General features: G+C 44.7%; 1 protein-coding gene across 5 annotated transcripts in view; it reads left to right on the plus strand.

Moving 5' to 3' along the window:
* The window catches only part of GAL3ST1 (galactose-3-O-sulfotransferase 1), a 123,078-nt gene extending 118,214 nt beyond the window's left edge, over positions 1–4,864 (plus strand). For all 5 annotated transcript variants that reach the window (XM_033953984.1, XM_033953986.1, XM_033953987.1 and 2 more), the window contains 2 exons: positions 1,623–1,756; positions 3,201–4,864. In XM_033953984.1, coding sequence (XP_033809875.1) covers positions 1,623–1,756; positions 3,201–4,347 — 1,281 coding nt within the window. In that variant the 3' untranslated portion in view covers positions 4,348–4,864. The remainder of the gene's footprint in view (positions 1–1,622; positions 1,757–3,200) is intronic.
* Positions 4,865–20,508: the final 15,644 nt, after the last annotated feature.

Here is a 20,508-nt window from a genome sequence, read left to right on the forward strand (position 1 = left end):
GTAGTGCCCTAAAATGGAATATTTTATAGGCAATTACAGTTACAGCGAGCTCTGCTTCAGGAAGGTGGTGAGACAGAAAAGATTGTGCAAAGTCAAAGGAAATGGTAGCGGCCCAAGCTCTCCTGGTTCCCATTCTAATTTTGTACCTGCTAGACCAGGAGTAGACAATTCCGGTCCTCGAGAGCCGAAGCCAGGTCAGGTTTTCAGGATATCCACAATGAATATATATGAGATGGATTTGCATGCACTGCCTCCTTGAGATGCAAATCTATCTCATGCATATTTATTGTAGATATCCTGAAAACCTGGCCTGGCTCCGGCTCTCGAGGACCGGAATTGCCTACCCCTGCAGTAGAGTAATGGTTCTCAACCAGGGTATCACCAAGAGCTTATAGCTAATTTTTTTTATTTTTTCTATCCGCAAAGCCAGAGTACCAGGTTTGTCACTATCTCAGTATAGCGTAATGGTTCTCAACCAGTGTCTCACAAAAAATATGACAAACAACAAGCCTTTACTTTCCGTAATAACCATGTGTGCCTGTAGGCTAGAGAGAGCAGAGCACTTAAAAGCTATATAATTCATCCTTTCTACTTCACCATTACCCACAATGCTTACTGCTGCCACCAGCCCCAACTGGAAATGTTTACAAGGCTGCACTTCCCTGCCCAGCAGACATCACCTTTTTTTTTTTTTTGCATAGTTTTCAGCAATAATGAATGAAGGTGTTGTTGGGGGGGGGAGGTGTTGTTCAGCCATGAGCTGTAAGTGTGTCAATGATATAGCAGAATTAGAAAAGGTACAAAGAAGGGCGACAAAAATGATAAGAGATGGGACGACTTCCCTATGAAGAAAGGCTAAAGTGGCTAGGTCTCTTCAGCTTGGAGAAGAGATGGCTCATGGGCGAAAATGATAAGAGGTCTATAAAATAATGAATGGAGTGGAAAGATGTGAATCGCTTGTTCACTGTTTCCAAAAATACTAGGACTAGGGGGCATACAATGAAGCTACAGACTGGAGAAAATATTTCTTCACACATGTAATTAAACTCTGAAATTCGTTGCCTTAGAATGTGATAAAATCAGCTTAGCAGGGTTTAAAAAAGATTTAGATAATTTATTAAAAGAGAAGTCCATAATGGCTTGTGGAAATCCACTGCTTATTCCTAGGATAAGCAGCATAAAATCTTTGACTATTGAGATCCATCTAAGTATTTGAGACCTGGATTGGCCACTTTTGGAAACAGGACACTGAGATTGATGGACCTTCGGTCTGTCCCAGTATGGCAATTCTTATGTTCTTAAGATCGTCTATCAAGTGTATCACAATGGAAGAAAGGTTGAGAACCATTGCTATAGAGATAGTGACAGCGACAATCTCTGAAGTTCAGAGTTAGGAAAATATTGTTAATAGAGTGTAGGAAGAACAGAGAGTTGAATGTGGGGGAGGTGAGCTCTCATCTTCACCAAGAAGATGGAGGGGATCGAGAAAGGATGCCCTCCCCCTCATAGAACTTGAACAGGGACTTCCCAGGCCCCCAGTGCAAGCAAGAACTACTGCCGTGCTTATGTTTAAAAATCGTTTGCCTAACTGTAATGTTTTTCTGTCTTCCTTGACATTGTAGATGTCTGCAGTTCTACCAATGAGGAAGAACTGGCGTTCCATGTGCAAAGGACTTGTCTTGGGGACTCTCCTGACCAGTTTCATGCTGCTGCTATACTCTTATGCTAGCCCACCCATGCAAACCAGCATGAATGAGTGAGTGGAATTAATCTGGGAATATACAACTCATTAAGTAGGTCTTCAAGAATACTTTCTAGCAAGGCACAGCTCAGTCAGTGCACATTTATTTCAATATATTTCTTTTTGTTTCACCTTCTTTAATGCGAAGTCAAATCGTGTTTGCATACAGGCTTAAATGTTTTATTGTCAAATCTTTTTATTCCAGAAAATACAATTGAACATTTACAAACACAATAAACATGTATGCAAGGTCTGAAAAGACCTCCCTCCCCCACATAAACCCATGCCATAACAATAAATGGCGGCAGCAGCAGGATCTGGACTCTTATGACCCCAGTGGACCACCCCAACGGACCACCTTCCTAGAATGGACCCCAATGACCATCCCCCACCAAGAGCCCTAGAATCTCTCATAAAGTCTTCATGATAACAGTCTGAAACCTATTCAGCACTTTGCTGAGCGCTATAGGCGAGATGGGTGGAAGATAAGCCTCCCAAATGGATAGAGATCATTTTTGCCTCTTAGGCTTAAATGTTTTAATAAGCAAAACAATATAGGGCCGGCCTAGTGGCTCACTGCATGGGAAGGGTCTCTGGTTCAATTCCCTGGGTCAGCTAGGACTGCAATAGCATACACAGTAGGGGCAAAATCAGAATTCAATTTTTGAAGGAGCCCAAGGGTTGGATTGGGGAGGGGGACCAAGCATTCCTCTCAGCTTCACCCCCCCCCCTCCCGGAAATGTGTTTTGGCTGCTAGGGATGCTCAAGCCCCACCAGCCGAAGAGATTCTCTGGCAGAGCTCCTGCTCCTTCTGCCCGAGCAGCAAGAAAGCCGGCAGGGTGCATTGACAGAAGTGCCAACATTGGTGGCTGGAGTACCCTGCCTACTTTCTGCTGCTCAGGCTGCACGAGGGGGGAATGCAGCAGAGTCTCTTTGACTGTCAGGGCTTTTGGAAGCAGAAGAAAACCTAGTGGCGCTTATGGGCATGTTTAGGGGCAGCACCAGACTTCAGTGTCACTCGGTGCCGCTGGCTGCAATTCTGCAAGGACTCTAGGTGCCAGTAATGTAGGCCTGTGAAACCCTGGCCTACATTTCTAGTAGCTAAAGTCTTTGCTAGCTGCGATTCTGTAAACGGTGCCTTTCTGTGATTGACACGTAGCAGGCTCTTTTCCTCCTAGAAGTCATAGGGGCTGAGCATCCAGGGAGAGTGTTAGGGACTCCAGGAGAACCAGGCTGAACCAGTAGATTGGCATGGGAAGAAGGGGGAGGGGGCAAGAGGAAAGTGCAAGATTAAAAGTTTGCATAGAGCACCAAATATCCTTCTGGTTGCCCTGGTTATACAAAGATAGAGCTGTAAGACGTTTAAAAAATACAGTAAATTCTGAAAGGAAACTAGACATGCCATGTACCTTGATGAAAAATACTTCACATTGATCTCTTTTTTTTTTTTTTTTTGTAGGATCTCTGTTCCTTACTCCTGTTCTTCCTATCCTGCCCAGGCCAAGAATTTTCCCCACACTCAAAGTGCAAAAGGCAACGGCAGCAGATGCCTACCACAACTAGATATAATGTTCATGAAGACCCACAAAACTGCTAGCAGTACGATCTTGAACATCCTCTTTCGATTTGGTGAAAAGCACCGGCTCAAGTTTGCCTTCCCCAATGGCCGCAATGACTTCTATTATCCATCGTACTTTGAGAGGAGCCATGTGCAGGACTACCGCCCAGGCATGTGCTTCAATATCATTTGCAACCACATGAGATTCCAGTACACCGAGGTGCGCAAGCTGGTTCCTGTTGACACTATGTTCATCACTATCCTTCGAGACCCTGCATCCCACTTCGAATCTTCTTTCCATTACTTTTTCCGTATTGTCCCATTCACTTGGAAACTGTCAGGTGAGGACAAGATGGCAGAGTTTCTGCGGGACCCATGGAGGTACTATGACCCTAATGGTTTCAATGCGCACTACCTGCACAACCTGCTGTTCTTTGATTTGGGTTACGACAACAACATCAACGCCGAGAGCCCCTTAGTGGAAGAGCACATTCATGAGATAGAAGAACGGTTTGACCTGGTGATGCTGTTAGAATATTTTGATGAGTCACTGATTCTGTTGCGGGAGCTGCTTTGCTGGGAGCTAGAGGATATTCTTTACTTCAAACTGAATGCTCGTAAGGACTCCACTTTGTCCAGATTGAACAGCAATGTGCATGAGAAGGCCATCTCTTGGAACCAAATTGATGCAAAACTCTACCATCATTTCAATGTCACCTTTTGGCGCAAAGTGGATGCCTATGGGTGGGACCGCATGCAAAAGGATGTCTACGAGCTGCGCCAGAAGAACAAAATGTTGATAAAAATTTGTATTGATGGAGGTGAAGCTGTGGACGCCAGTGCTATCCAAGACTCATCCATGCAGCCATGGCAGCCTTTAGGGGTAAAGTCAATCCTTGGTTACAACTTGAAGAAGAAAATTGACAAAAAATATCGTAAACTGTGTCGTAAGATGCTTACACCTGAGATTCAGTATCTGACCGAACTGGGTGTCAATCTCTGGATCACCAACCTCTGGCGCCGCATACGGGATTTCCTCAAGTGGTAACCCATAGAAGAAAATCATGAAGGTCTTTGCTGACTTAGTAACAGAATATAACCAGAATACCGAGTTAGTCTGCTGAATCCTGAAGACGTGATTGTTAAGCGAAAAGCATCCGGAGGCTGTGGTGTTGGACATTTAAAAGGGGTCCAAACAATGTGGTCATTTTTTGTCTTCAACCTTCCACCAATACCAACATCATCTTCTTTCAAGTGGCTGCTGCTTCAAAAAATATTTGATAGGATGTTCTGCCACCGTGTCCCATCCTTAGAAATAAAAGGCAGATCGATTTCATGAGATTGCCACAGCACTTGCCCCTGAGAGTCCCTTCCTGTTTTGCAGTGCTGATATTGGAAACTGTTCAGAGCAGTTTCAGAGATGATTGAGTTTGATGTTTGTGTTTTCACTATGTGTTCTTGTTGTTTTGCCTACTTTTCACAGCATGATGGAGGAGTTGTGAGAGATATGACGTTTATATGCACATGTTTTTGTATATTTCTCTACCTAACCTTCGTGACAGCTTTTCCTGCAGGTTTGAGGTTGTCCGTCTGTGACCGTGCTCTTGTATGATTGTGCCAATACATAAAAGCACAGTGTGACTAGACATTCTCGTATGAGAACATATTCAAAAATGTTCGCACGTGAGCGGTACATATTTATGCATTGTAAGAATACTAGCAGAAATGCCTATTCTTTGCCCGAATAAGAGGGCCCCTTAATAGTTCCCTTCATGGGAAAAAATGTAACAGTTTTATTTAGTTGATCAAACCCTCTTGATGTAAATCATTAGGATCCGCACCCGAGTCCCTCTCTTCCTGATCTCGAGAAACCAGGAGAGAACCTGCCTGGGGTTAGACTAGAGGGAACAGCATAGGCAGGGGAATGGGGTGGACCACTGGAGCCATGGCCTCACCAGTATTTTCTCTAGCACAGCACAGAGTTTGGGGGGGGGACGCATAGATTGGTTTGTGTAACCCCTCCAAAATAACAGGTATTCCGCTGCCCCTGGGAAGCAGATCCATGCATGTTTGGAGCTGGATGTCTGTAATGGTGGAAAGTAAGGGTGCACCATTTACATCAGAGAGATCTGGAAAGGCCATCTAAATCAAGAGTGTCCAACCTGTGGCACGAGGGCCGCATGCAGCCCCGTGAAGTATTTTGTGCAGCCCCAGTCGAGGGCGATGCAGTGTTTTCCTCTGCTGTCCCCGGGTGTTTACCGTCTTGCCGGCTCCCTCCTCTGTCTTGCTGCAGCTTTTGAAAGTTTGTGCAGCCCCAGAAATATTTTTTTCAGCCAATGTGGCCCAGTGAAGCCAAAAGGTTGGGCACCCCTGATCTAAATACTCTTAAAAGTTATTACAGTCCCTCAGGAAACCTACCGTTGAGCAAGAACTAGGACAAACTAATTTTTGTAGTTGGTTTATTTTTCCAGAGACACTGAAGGAGAAGTTAGTCCTTGGTTACTCCAAGAACGACTGCAGGCAACCATTGATCTGTACCAAAACATTCTAGTTTCATAGTTTATTTAAAATTTGATTACACGCCTATCAAAAGTCTAGGCAAGAATACATTAGTGATAAAATAAGGGAGTTCAAAAGAAAGACAAATACAAAATGACTACATCAACTGTGAACAGACCATACGGAAGATACGAGGAATGGGGGAGGAGCTACAATAAAGTCAAGAAAAGATAATCAAAATGGAAAGAGCGAAAGGAATGGGGAGACAAAGATTGTGCTGTGGTATTTCTTTTAGAAAAAGAAAAATTGAAGGAAGAGGGAAAAAAGAGAGCTGTAACTAGCTAGATAGTATTAAGAAAGGGAACTTAGGGCTAGATTCACTAAGCAAACCGATCATGTACTGATCTGCACATGCAAATTTTGGAAGGCAGCGATTCACTAAACAATTTCCCCAACACCGATTGGGCTTGCCGACTCTCCTGCCCTTTAAAACCACGGGCTCGCAATGCTTTTAGCAGAATATATATAAAAAAGGAATTTCTCCTTTTTTATATATATTGTGCAAAACGCATTGCAAGCCCGTGGTTTTAACCCAACACTACCCCCCTCCCCAAACCAAAAAAAATCCCTCCTGCACTGATGCCCACCGCCACTGCCCACCCACCCCCTCCCTGCGCACGAATGAATATGGCAGGAGGGATGCCAATTCCCTCCTGCCATCGCAAGCCAGGCAGGCCCACTTCCCTCCCTGTACCTTTAAAAACATTGAGAGCAGGAGGGGTGCTCAGTCCCTCCTGCTCCAGGCCTCCTCTGACACGAACTGTGGCCTTAGGCCACGCCCCAGTGCATCATGTGATGCACCGGGAGGGGCCTAAGGCCATGAATGGCTGAGGCAAAAACAATGGCCAATCAGGGACTTCCTTAAACTCCTCCTTAAGGAAGTCCCTGATTGGCTGAGGCGCCCCAGGCCCCTCCCAAGGAAGGAGCCCGAGGCGCCTCAGCCAATCAGGGCCTTAGGCCCCTCCCTGTGTATCACATGATGCACTGGGGCGTGGCCTAAGGCCGCAGTTCATATCGGAGGAGGCCTGGAGCAGGAGGGACTGAGCACCCCTCCTCCCAATGTTTTTAAATGTACAGCGAGGGAGGTGGGCCAGGCCGGGTCTTTTGTTCTTCAGTGGGGGGGAGCATTTTGGAGGGGTTTGGGGAGGGAGGAAGCACTTCGGGGGGGGGCTTTTTTTAAATAAAATCGGGCAAAATATCTGCCCGATTAAAAAAAAATAAAATAAAATTTAAGTCGGCAGAAGCCCTAACAGCAATGACAAGAGGCTGCTTCTCTTGTCACTACTGTCAGGGTCTGCCCCGACTCAATTGCTTTTGAGTCGGAGTTTGCATGCAAATGATTTGCACTTCTGTGAAATCATTTGCATGCAAACTTGATAGTAAATCAGTCGCTGTTTTAAAATCGGCCAATAGCGATTGACTCACTGTCCTTTAGTGAATCTAGCCCTTAGTGTTCAAAAGCATCTTTAAACAGAAAACATTTCAAAGCACCTTTGAATTTTTCTGTTAGTTTCTGATTTAATATGTGTAGGCAGAGAATTCCAAATTGTGGGAGCAGTCACTGAGAAGAATGTGCTGATTATTTTTAAAGGAGGGTACACACCTGATATTTCTCAAAGCAAGTCAGAAGTAATTTATTCGATGTTTTAGCCTGCCCTCACAAAGGAGCTCAGAATGGGTTACAAATCAGGTACTCAAGCATCTTCCCCTAAAAGAGAAGTCCATAGGCCATTATTGAGATGGCTTGGGGAAATCCACTGCTTATTCCTAGGATAAGCAGCATAGAATCTGTTTTGTTACTTGGGATCTAACAGGTGCTTGGGACCTGGGTTGGCCACTGTTGGAAACGATACTGGGCTTGATGGACCTTCGGTCTGTCCCAGTATGCCAATTCTTATGTTCTTACCTGTGTCAGCTTTTATATGTGGGTCATCTGTCTTGGTTGTCTGGGGCAATGGAGGATTAAGTGACTTGATCAGGGTCACAAGGAGCAGTGTGGGGTTTGAACCCACAACCTCAGGCTGCTGAGGCTGTAGCTCTAACTTCTATGCCACACTCTCCTCTAATCACAAACTCTTTTCCTTGTTGTTCCACAACTTTAGAGAGAAATAACATTCTCCAAGTACATGAAAGCATAATATTCTCACATGTAGATGATGTCATCCACAAAACCCAGTATGGACACTGCCAAGTGCAGTCATTTTAAATCTGTTGGCAGAGCTCATACCGTGCATGTGCCAGTGCCTTCCCACTCGTCAGCTCACAGGACCATCAGTTCTTAGTTTTCTGCAGAGCAGAGAAGCTATGTCTTTGGTTTGTCCTCAGCACATCAAACTTAGAGATCATTTTTGTGCCTTCCCAAAATGAGTTTCTCGTCATTTTCTTCATAATTCTTCATCTTTTTTGTTATTTGCATTTCCCTTGGCTTTGTTTCAATTTGGTCAATTTTTTTTAATCTTAGGTCTTCGCCCCACTTTGAGGCCATTTTTTGACCCGGGGAGCTTTGCTATTAGAAACATGTCAGCAGATAAAGGCCAAATGGCCCATCTAGTCTGCCCATCCACTATCTTCTTCTTTCCCCTAAGAGATCTCACGTGTCTGTCTCATACTTTCGTGAATTCAGTCTTTGTCTCCACCACCTCTACTGGGAGACTATTCCACACATTTACCATCCTTTTTGGTTTTCAGTATACTTTTCCCTCAGCCACCTTGGGCCATCAAGCCTTAAGATTTCATGTTGGCCATTTCTCCTTCCATGTCAAAGAGGATGCATAGTGGCTTCAAGAAATGTACTCGATGTATTCAGACCATTTCAGCTGTTTCAGCACTGGTGTACTAAGCTTAATGTGGAACCCTTCAGGGACTCAGTAAGACTCCATATGAGCCTCTAAAGAAGGTGTCACTTTTGGATCTCACTGGTAGCTGTTGCCTCTGCGAGAAGAGTTTTAGAGTTGCAGGCTCTCTCTCAGCAGAAGCTGGGGTTTCCCTGTGAACAGTCCCTTTTTGCCAAACTTTGTTTCGGTTTTCCAAGTCCGCTTCCATGAGTTTGAAGAAAAAGAACAAAGTGTGAGGTTGCTGGATGTGTAGAGAGCCCTTTTGTGTTGCTTAGAAGTGTCCAATGATTTTCAGTTTTCAGATCATCTTTTATGTTCTGACCAGTCAGACTAGATAGGGGAAATCAGCATCTATTGACAGATGGATTTGCATGGCAATTTCATCGGCATGTTTTGACTGTGGTAGAGAGCCACTGATTTCTCTGAGAACTCATTCCACTTGAATTGTGGGCAGAGACCTGAGCAATTCCACCCGAGAAGATTTGTAGGGCAGCTACATGGTCCTCTCTCCACTCCTTTACAAAGTTTTACAGAGTGGATGTAGCAGCACAAATGGATACCGCATTGGGGTCCTTGGTGTCGAGGGCCAGCTCATCTGTGCTGCCCTAGACTCATTGGACTGCTTTGGTACAGCCTATCCATCCAGACTACTATATCATTTGCACTGGATGAGAAGATTAGGTTCTTACCTTGATCATCTTCTTTCTATTATAAGTATACAGTAGTCTGGACGCCCCAACCTGTCAATTCACCTGCTTACTGCTTCAGACAGTTTTATGTGTCCAGGACTGGAGATTTTCTTCTGCCAGTCGGATAAGATAAATAGATCATTTTTATTAAAAAAAATATCAAAACAGAGATATGTGAAAGGGTGAGTCTTAAGAGCTCTGTAAATGTTAGTGCTGGTTGCACTCGGAGTGGTAGCTTGTTTGTTTCACCTGCATTTGTGTGATGTTTGGTTTTACCATTGTTCAGTATATCAAATAAACTAACTAACTGTATATTTGTTACAGAGCAGAACAGAACTAAGTTGTTGGGGAGGTTCCCCATACTTCTCCTTTTTGTTATGTCTCCTATTAGGTCAATTAGCGTATGCTTTGGAATACACTGAGGAGACAGGGCACAGTCCACTGAGGAAAGAGGTGGAGCTGAAAGATGTGAGTGACATCTTTCTGCAAGATACTTCCAAGTACTAGACTATAGCCCATCCATCCAGACTACTGTATCGTTATAATGGAAGGACGATTGCGGTAAGAACCTAATCTTCCCTAACTCAGAAGGAAGAGTTCCTACTTCATTCTAACCTCTGCTGGTTAATAATAAAAATTTTATTTTTATATACCGCCCTACCACATAGTTCTAGGCAGTTCACATACAGTAAAAAATTATACAATCAATGAATAAAGTACAGTTTACTAAAAGTACATTAAAATCCACTAAAATACGCAAGCTATGAAAACAATATGCATTTACCAATCAAAATTCTAAAACATCAGTTTACAAATTTATCAAATAAATCCGTTTTTAGTAGTTTCCTAAAGGACATATATGAGTAAGCTACATGGTCCTCTCTCCATTCCTTTACAAAGTTTTACAGAGCCTAGGAGTAACTCTTGACTCTAATTTATCAATGACAGATCAAGTATCCAAACTAGTATCATTCTCCTTCTACTACCTCCGCCAGCTAAAAACTATATATGCCTACTTCTCAGAACCTGAATTTTCCCAACTACTCTACGCTTTTGTTCTATCCCGCGTAGACTATTGTAACACTCTATTAGTGGGCCTGTCTACCAAAACTCTCTCCCACCTCCAAAGGGTGCAAAACGCTGCAATCTGCCTTCTGAAAAACCTAGGCATCCGCGACCATGTTACCCCTGCATTAGCTTCCATGCACTAGCTGCCCATTCAAAAACCCTGCACCTTCAAGGCCCTGGTCCTCGTTTTCAAAACCTTCCATGAAATGATTCCGTACTAAATGAAAACTAAACTACAAATCTATTTCCCAAAGCGACCACTGAGGTCCCAAGGAGAAAAATGACTGACCATACCTTCTGGCAGCTCCCTCAAAACTGAAACCGCCCGCAAACACTCCTACTCACATTTCATACCCAAACTTTGGCACAAAATCCCTCCATCTGTCAGATTACTAGATGGACTCTGGAACTTTAGGAAGGCCGTGAAAACCTTCCTCTTTATTAACTCAGCGCCTTAAAGTCATTCACCCTGAAATGCCACTCAGTCAACGCACCTACGCCACCTAATCTCACCAGATGCTACTTAGTGCATATGTTTTATTGTCATGTCTATATTGTAAGTTATTGTCATGTCAATATTGTAATTTATGTAAACTATGTCATCTCTGCTCTGTCTGGATTATTATGGATGTACTTTGGGCTCTGTCTGGGCTCCTTTGGGAGAACGGGCTAAAAAAAAATTGAATGAATAAATAAATAATGGTACTTAAGAACATAAGAAGTTGCCTCCGCTGAGGCAGACCAGAGGTCCATCTCGCCCAGCGGTCCGCTCCCGCGGCGGCCCATCAGGCCCATTGCCTGAGCAATGGACCCAGACTATCCCTATAACCTACCGCTACTCTTATCTGTACCCCTCAATTCCTTTATCCTCTAGGAACCTATCCAAACCTTCTTTGAAGCCTTGTAACGTGCTCCGGCCTATCACAGCCTCCGGAAGCGCGTTCCATGTGTCCACCACCCTCTGGGTGAAAAAGAACTTTCTGGCATTTGTTTTAAACCTGTCTCCTTTTAATTTTTCCGAGTGCCCCCTTGTACTTGTGGTTCCCCATAATCTGAAAAATCTGTCCCTGTCTACTTTTTCTATACCCTTCAGGATCTTGAAGGTTTCTATCATGTCTCCTCTAAGTCTCCGCTTTTCCAGGGAGAACATCCCCAGCTTTTTCAGTCTGTCAGTATATGAGAGGTTTTCCATACCTCTTATCAGTTTAGTTGCTCTTCTCTGGACTCCCTCCTTTTTGAGGTACGGCGACCAATATTGGACACAGTACTCCATAAGTTAATTTTACCTGCCTGAAAACCAAGCAATTTATCAAAAAATCTCTTGTAACGACAAGACTTGATAGTCGGGAGAACAAATAAATATTGCCCTCAAGTAATCCTATTAGGTTTGTATCGTTCAAAACATGAGGTCAGATAAATTGGCGCCATACCAAACAACACTTTAAAACATATACAACCGAATTTAAACAATACTCTAGCCTCAAAAGGCAGCCAGTACCAACAGTGGTTTCTTTCACCAAATAAATACTTTCTGCCTCTCAGCTGCAGTATCTACTGTCATAGAAGCATCCAGGAAACCTTCCACTCAGTACTGTTATCACTTCAAGTGGACGTGATTTTCTTCCTGGTGTGCATTGCATTTTCTGGACCCTGTCACATGTCCACTTCCGTCCATCCTTGACTACCTTCTCTACCTCTCTAATTCCAGACTCAAAACCAATTCGTTTAGAGTTTCTCAGTGCAATCAGTGCATTTCACTCCCACCTGGACAAGAAGCCTCTTTCTGTACATCCCTTAGCCCGCCTCATGAAAGGCCTATTCCATACAAAACCACCTATTAAGTCGCCTCCTGTTGCTTGGAATCTTCATGTGGTTTTCTTTGCTCATATGAAATCTGCCTTTCAGCTGCTTACATCTTGTCATTTATTTAAAAATTTATATACCTTCTAAACTCTAGATAAGGGGTGCCCACATTTTATTGGCTTGCAAGATACTTTTAAAATGACCAAGTCAAAATGATCTACCAACAATAACATTTTAAAAAAACACAAAGCACACTGTACGCAGAGAAAATGTTAATTATAATTTCTATTCAGGTTTTTTTTTCAAAGAGGTCAAGGCAGATGACTTTAAAATATGCAATGTCACCTCAGTAACAACTATACAAAAATAGACAAATATATTCCCTCCCCTTTTACTAAACCGCAATAGCTGCGCTGAATGCCCTACGTTGCTCCCAACCTTCATAGGCTCCCTGCGCTAAAAACCACTATTGCGGTTTAATAAAAGGGGGCCATAGTGCAAAATATAGACAGCAGATATGGACACGTTTTGATCACTAAATTGAAAATAAAATCATTTTTCCTACCTTTGTTGTCTGGTGATTTCATGAGTCTCTGGTTGCACTTCCTTCTGATTGTGCATCCAATATTTCTTCCCTTCTTTCTGCCTCCTGCATGCTTCCTCTCCTCCAGACCTCATTCCATTCCCCAACCAACATCTCTCTGTGTCCCTCCATGAGTCCAACTATATTTTCCTCTCTCCCTGCCTGCCCCCTGCCACCCAACACACTCCATTCCCTCCCCCATCTTTTTCTTTCTTTCCCTGCCCCCCTTTCTCTTTCTGTCTTTCTCTCCCTGCCCTTTTTCTTTCTGTCTTTCTTTCTCTCCCTGACCCCCTTTCTTTCTGTCTTTATTTCTCTCCCTGACCCCCTTTCTTTCTGTCTTTCTTTCTCTCCCTGACCCCCTTTCTTTCTGTCTTTCTTTCTCTCTCTAACTCCCTTTCTTTCTGTCTTTCTCCCTGCTCCCCAAGCCACTGCCACCGATTTAAGCCACCACTGAAGATGCTGCAAAAGCCAGGCCCATGCCAACAAGCATCCCCCTCCCCCCCCGATATCAATTCTAATGTCGGAGAGGAAGTTATGGGCCAGCCAGGCAGCGATTGGCTAGCCTGGAACTTCCTCTTCAATGTCATAATTGACATCCGGGGGGAGGGGGGGAAGGCTTGTGGGCCCGGCGCTTGTGCAGTGGCTTTTGCGGCATTGGGGAAGCAGGGAGAACGCAAAGGCAATGCGAGTCTATCGTGGAGTCCGGGATGGGCTCCGCAATCGATTCATGTTGCCCTTGTGATCTACTGGTTGATCGCGATCAACCTTTCGGGCACCCCTGCTCTAGATGGTAATAAAACATTCATAATACATAAGACAGACAAGAGGACCTTTTCTTTGACAATGTTCAAGCAGACTTACTCAGCTGACAGTTCCTGGACACGGGAGAGGGGTCCCTCTCACAGAAGGCATTCCATCTGGTCGTATAGTGCTAGGGTCAGCCTCAGATGGACTTGATAGCCTCAGCAGAGAACCCGAAAGCCAGGCAGTTTTACAGTAGACGGACGCAGCACAGAAGCCTAGGGCTAGATGCCTTGGTTCAGTCCTGGCCGGCTCACAAACTCCTGTATGTGTTCCCTCCATGGCCTCTGGTCGGTCTGGTCATCTGCCAGAACATAAGCAGTGCCTCTGCTAGGTCAGACCAGAGGTCCATCATGCCCAGCAGTCCACTCACGCAGCGGCCCATCAGGTCCAGGACCTGTATAGTAATCCTCTATCTATACCCTTCTATGTGCAGCCTTGTGATTCTAGTAGCTCTGGATTGGTCTCGCCCGTGGTATGCGGATCTCGTCCGTCTTCAGCGAGATGAGAAACTCCAGCTCTCTCTTCATCGCTACCTTCTCAGGGGCTGGTGCCCATAGAGAACCCATGGCGCTTTGGTCTTACGACATGGATCTTGAGTACTCAACCTTGATGAAGCATGGTTATTCAGATGTAGTTATCTCAACTCTTTTATGCCAAAGCTTGGAAGGCTTTCCAACAGTGTTGTGCTAAGGATCACGTGGAGCCTGAGAGGGCTCCTATTTAGGTGGTCCTGGCCTTTCTTCAGGCGAGCATAGACAAAGGTTTAGCAGTGGCCTCCCTTAAGGTTCAGATGGCAGGCCTTTCATGCTTTCTAGCCCGCTGAGGTGCTGTTCGCTTACTGCTCATCCAGATGTGATCAGGTTTATGAGGGGGTCTTTGTCTTCATCCTCCCTTGCGTCTTTCTTTCCCTTTGTGAAATCTTAACATCATTATGCAGAGACTTGGGGAAGCACCATTAGAACCACTGAAGGATGCTTCTCTGCCGGATCTCACGATCAGGTCCACCTGGTCATCATTGTCTTAACACAGCGTATTTCAGAGCTTCAAGCTCTTTCATGCAGGAAGCCCTTTCTCCGTATCACAGATACAGGAGTTGTCTGTCATACTATACCTTCCGTTCATCTGAAAGTGATTTCAGCCTTCTATGACAACCAAGAGATTCATTTGCCTGCGTTTCATTCCACAGGTTCAGAGCGCAAAGATCAGATCTTGCGCAAATTGGATATCCGGAGAGAAGAATAATAATAACAGTTTATATACCGCAGGACCGTGAAGTTCTATACGGTTTACAATGATTAAAAGATGGTACAAATTGAGTGGAATAAACAGAGTTAAGAGCTAGTGATTAACAGGTATAGATTAACAGTTATTTTGGAGTAACTAAGTACTTCAGGAACAGATATGTTTTTAGGCGTTTCCTATATTTCTGGATATCCAACTTGCGCAAGATCTGAACACCTTTTAGTCCTGGACGGCTGCGCCTCACCGTGGTTGGCTGGCGTCCAAGTCCTCCACAATTGCTCGATGGATTCGAATGGTCATTTCTGCAACTCACATTGCCTGTGGCAAGCAGTTGGCGATTTCACTTGAAGCCCACTCGCCTAGAAGTGTGCCTGCGTCGTGAGCAGAGCCTCGCGTGATTCATCCTGATGAAATTTGCAGGGTGGCTACTTGGTCCTCTCTTCATACTTTTACCTGGTTTTACTGAGTAGTTGCGGCGGCTCGTTCTGATGTTGCTTTTGGGACCTTGGTGTCGAGGGCAGGCTCTTCTGTCCCTCCCTAGCTGATACCATTGCTTTGGTACATCACCTAGCGTATGGAATCTGGAAGGGACATAACAGAATGGAAGATAAGGTTTTTACCTTCTATAATCTTCTTTCTGTTAGTACCTTTAGGATTTCATATGACCCTCCCTCTCTGTGTACACTCAGTTGTTTGGAATAGCCTGCTTTTTCTGCCTCGGTTATTTTCCTTACAGGCTTGAAGATTTTCCAGACAGTTGCCAGGTCCTGTAGGGAGTTTTCTGCAAGTATGTGCCTTGCCAAAGGCTCTTTCTTGGGGTGTTCGTTGCACACAGCAGATTAATTCTACATTGTTCCGCAATGTTTTGCTGTATTGCTTTTGTGCCTGTTTATTCCTTCTTTCATGTTTTGCAGAACAGACCAGTTCAGAAATTGTTTATGTTGTTGAGGATCTTCCACCATACCCCCCCTCCTCCCCCGGTCATGGATTTGTTCAAGTATGTTGCTTAGGTATGGGACTAACCTGGATATGGTTCTAGCTCTCAGTCTAAGGGAGAGGAGCATGTGCTCAGAAAAGTGTTGGATTTCTGCAACCCGGATTGCGGGTTGGGATTGAACACCTAGTGTAAGGAATCCTACAGAAACTAACAGAAAGAAGATTATCGAAGATAAAACCTAATCTTCCATTCAACCAATCTGTCATTTTGCCTTCTTTCTTTCCAAAACCAAATTCCCATTCTGGAGAAACAGCCCTTCACATCTTGGACTGCAAGTGTGCTCTGGCATACCACCTGGACCAAACTGAACCATATGGTCCTCCCAGCTCTTTCTCACTTTTGATCCTAATAGGCTAGGAGTTGCTGTTTCCATAGAATCATCTGCACTTGGCTTGTGGGCTGTATCTTTCTTGTGGATACTCAGCCTGGGCTGCAAGGCTGTGTAACAGCCCCCAATGTATGGACTATGGCTGTTTCGGTAGCTCATTTTTGGTCTGCATGTATTTAAAAAAATCTGCAGAGTGGCTGCTTGGTTCTCAGTCCATAAGTTTACTTCTCACTACTGTTTAGAACACAACTCCAGAAGAAAAAATCAGTTTGGGCAAACAGTTCTGCAGAATTTATTCTGTACTTAAAACCAACTCAGCCCTCTAGGGCAGGGGTGCCCACACTTTTTGGGCTTGCGAGCTACTTTTAAAATGCCCAAGTCAAAATGATCCACCAACAATAAAATTTTAAAAAAACACAAAGCACACTGTACGCAGAGAAAATGTTAATTATCATTTATATTCTGGAGGTTTTTTCAAAGAGGTCAAGGCAGATGACTTTATGCAATGTCACCTCAGGAACAACTATACAAAAATAGACAACTATACCCCCTCCCTTTTTACTAAACCACGATAGTGGTTTTAAGTGCAGGGAGCTGCGCTGAATGCCCCTCACTGCTCTCAACGCTCATAGGCTCCCTGTACTAAAAACCGCTATTGCAAAATATAGACAGCATATATAAATTCTCAAAACGGACACATTTTGATCACTATATTGAAAATAAAATCATTTTTTCTATCTTTTTGTTTGGTGATTTCATGAGTCTCTGGTTGCACTTCCTTCTTCTGTAAAGCCAATATTTCTTTCTTTCTGCCTTTCTTTCTCTCTCCCTCTGCCCCCCTCTTTCTTTCTCTCTCCCTGCCCCCCCCTCTTTCTTTCTTCCTTTCATTCTCTCTCCCCCTGGCCCCCCTCTTTCTTTCTGCCTTTCTCTCTCCCCCTGCCCCCCAAGCCATTGTGCTGATTTCTCCACTTCCACGATTCTTTCCCTACCCCCACCCCCAAGCCAACACGCTGATTTCTCCCTGCTCCTTTCCCGAGCCAGGCCTGGTGCGTACAAGCGCCGGGGCCACAAGACTTTACCTCCAGCGTCAATTCTAACGTCGGGGAGGAAGTTCCAGGCCAGCCAGGCAGTGATTGGCTGGCCCAGAACTTCCTCTCCGACGTTAGAATTGATGCCGGAGGTGAAGTCTTGTGGGCTCTGCACTTTTTCCCCGCCCACCATCCCGCCTCACCTTTTGCCTCCGCCTACCACGCAGTGGGCCGGGAAAGCGCAACCAATGAGAGGAGACTTAGCTCGCTCGCCCATCAGTGAGCATGCACGATGGATTAAAGTCGTGTTGCCAACTGGGTTAAGTTTGCCCTGGGGTTTGGAGATCGCCTCGCTTGAGTGACTTTGCGGGGGAGCCGGTGCCTAGATGCGGTGGTTAGACGGAGCGCTGTTTCGGAAGTGAAGTGAAGTCTTGTGAGTCGGGGAACAAGCAGGTAGAAAAAGATTGACTCGCATTGCCTTTGCAATCAACCATTTGGGCACCCCTGCTCTAGAGTTTTGCCAGGCTCCTCTGTATTCAGTTTTTAATCTCTTCCAGAGAAATGATCCTGACAGGTTAGGAGCCACACATGTGAGAATATTAGGCCTGCTTGTCCTCGGAGAAAGCATAGATACTTACCTATAGCAGGTGTTCTCTGATGACAGCAGACATACATTCTCACAACCCACACACCTCCCCTAGTTGGTTTCTTTGTTACTGAACTGATGGTCCCGCGAGTCACTATCAGACAAGACGGCACCAGCACATGGGCGGTATGGACACTGCCTAAAGATTTAAAGCGATATTGCACTTGACAGTGTCCATATAGGGTTCCATGGATGATGAAACCCACATGTAAGAATATACCTGCTGTCCTCGAAAGAACACCTGCTCCAGCTAAGTAGCTTTGCTTTTTTTGCCTATCTATTGATGTGTATTTTAACAGTCCAGAACATGTGTTTTGTGACCAGTTCTACAGTACATGACATGTGTTGTCTATGTTCATTACCAATGCAGCTGTATGACTGTGTATACATTTCTGATGGTATGTGCATGATCTTTCACACATGATTGTGTGCGTATGTATACCTACAAATGTGTAAATGAATGACTGCAGCTTCCATTGACTGTTTAATAGCACTACAATGCACAAGACTCTACATTTTAATATCAACACAAGTGTCTATCAGGCTTTATTACTCATAACTAGGGATATTCCATGTAAGACAGGGGTGTCAAAGTCCCTCCTCGAGGGCCGCAATCCAGTCGGGTTTTCCGGATTTCCCCAATGAATATGCATGAGATCTATTAGCATATAGTGAAAGCAGTGCATGCTAATAGATCTCATGCATATTCATTGGGGAAATCCTGAAAACCCGACTGGATTGCGGCCCTCGAGGAGGGACTTTGACACCCCTGATGCAAGACAATATATACAGCTGAAAGATCTGGGGTTATTCCAAAAGATCATAAGCTCAAGATTTCATCTGAACTATAGTGCGTGTTTTTGTAGCTTGGTTTAGGGCAGACAGGGGCAACTCCGGTCCTCGAGGGCCGGAATCCAATCGGAATTTCAGGTTTTGCCCAAAGAATATGCATGAGATCGATTTGCATGCACTGCTTTAAATGCATATTCATTGGGGAAATCCTGAAAACCCAATTGGATTCCAGCCCTTGAGTTTAGGGTCATAGTGCTTAAATGACATCCATAACCCTAAGCTATCCTTACTGCTTTGGAGATTTCTGTGTCCCATTATTTAGCAGGCTTGGGAATTCTAAATGGAGATCATACTTACAGGAAGAGAGAGACATTTGCTATTCACGTATTTATCACCACTGTTCTGTTCTCATATAGCGTGCTGCCTCAGTCCAGAATTCTCTCTGCAGACATGTGGTATATTCAACAGAAAGCTAAACCTGAGCACTCCAACGCACATACAGAAAATCCATTTATTTATTTTTTTTTTTTTAAATATACTTTTTTGAATAAATAAATATAGTAGATGTACTCACATTTGGTAGATTTTTGAATATTGCAACTGGTGGTGAAGATTTGAAGAACATAAACTTTGTGGTAGAGATGACAGAATACAAGTAGATAGCAAGGTATTCCAAGTTCCAAAGATGAAATGCTGAATTGTTCATGCGTGTGGTCAGATGGTTTCAGGCAAAAAAAAAAAAAAAGACTGGTCTCTTCAGGAACTACAGCCACATGTGGATGAGATGGAATCAGAGATGTGACCAATTCTGTAACAAAAGGATTCTCAGGGAGTATCCAGAAGGCTAGAGGAGAGAAGAAACCAGACTACTCATAGAAACATAGAAATAGACGGCAGATAAGGGCCCACGGCCCATCTAGTCTGCCCACCTTAATGTCCCTCCCCTACCTTTGCCCTGTGAAGAGATCCCATGTGCCGATCCCATTTGGCCTTAAAATCAGGCACGCTGCTGGCCTCAATCACCTGTAGTGGAAGACTATTCCCCCCATCACTCGATCCTTATACTGTCGCAGAGCTTGGCAATAGGTAGCAGAGAGAAAGATCATACCTTCATAGACCCATCAGAGTAGAGGTGACCAGGAAGTACAGCAGACATAAGACTCACACTTAAGAGAGGGAGTCGTAGGAGAAAGGCCACTAGAAACAGGCCCAAATTCACTAAGCAAACCGATCGTGTACCGATTGGTTTGTGACCACTTAGCAATCCCGGCCCGATTCACTTGCCTATCCTCCGATCCACGCATGCAAATGAGGGCAACGGCCTGCAAATTAGACAGGGACGCGATTCACTAAAGAAAACCCTGCAACACCGACTGGGCTGGCTGATCAAAAAACAAAGCGACTGCTAAGGACCAGTCGCTGAAGCCCTTTCTGGCTGCCCTGCCTTCTGCCACCCTGCTCTCTGCCCTGTCAGCCCCAATTCTGCAGCCCTGAACATGCTGCCTGCCTTCCTGCCCCGAACACACTTTCCTTCCCCAAACACACGCCTGCCTGCCTCCCCCGCACTGCAAGCCTTTGGTTTTAACCTGCAAGTTAAAACCACGGGCTCCATTAAAACGATCGCCTAAAAAAATTTATGCCAGCCCTGAGGTCCATCTATAGATGGTCTGCGCATGCGCAGGGATCTCTATCAAGCGATCCGGAAAGGCAGATGGGGTGTTCCTCTGATTGCCCCCATCTGCATATTGGGGCTTCGTGAATTCATCGGACATGCCCGGATCGGGCCCAATCGGGCAGGTTCGTGAATCTAGCCCAGAGCTTATACAGGTAATCAGA

This window comes from Geotrypetes seraphini, chromosome 8, assembly GCF_902459505.1.
Source record: "Geotrypetes seraphini chromosome 8, aGeoSer1.1, whole genome shotgun sequence".
NCBI lineage: Eukaryota > Metazoa > Chordata > Amphibia > Gymnophiona > Dermophiidae > Geotrypetes > Geotrypetes seraphini.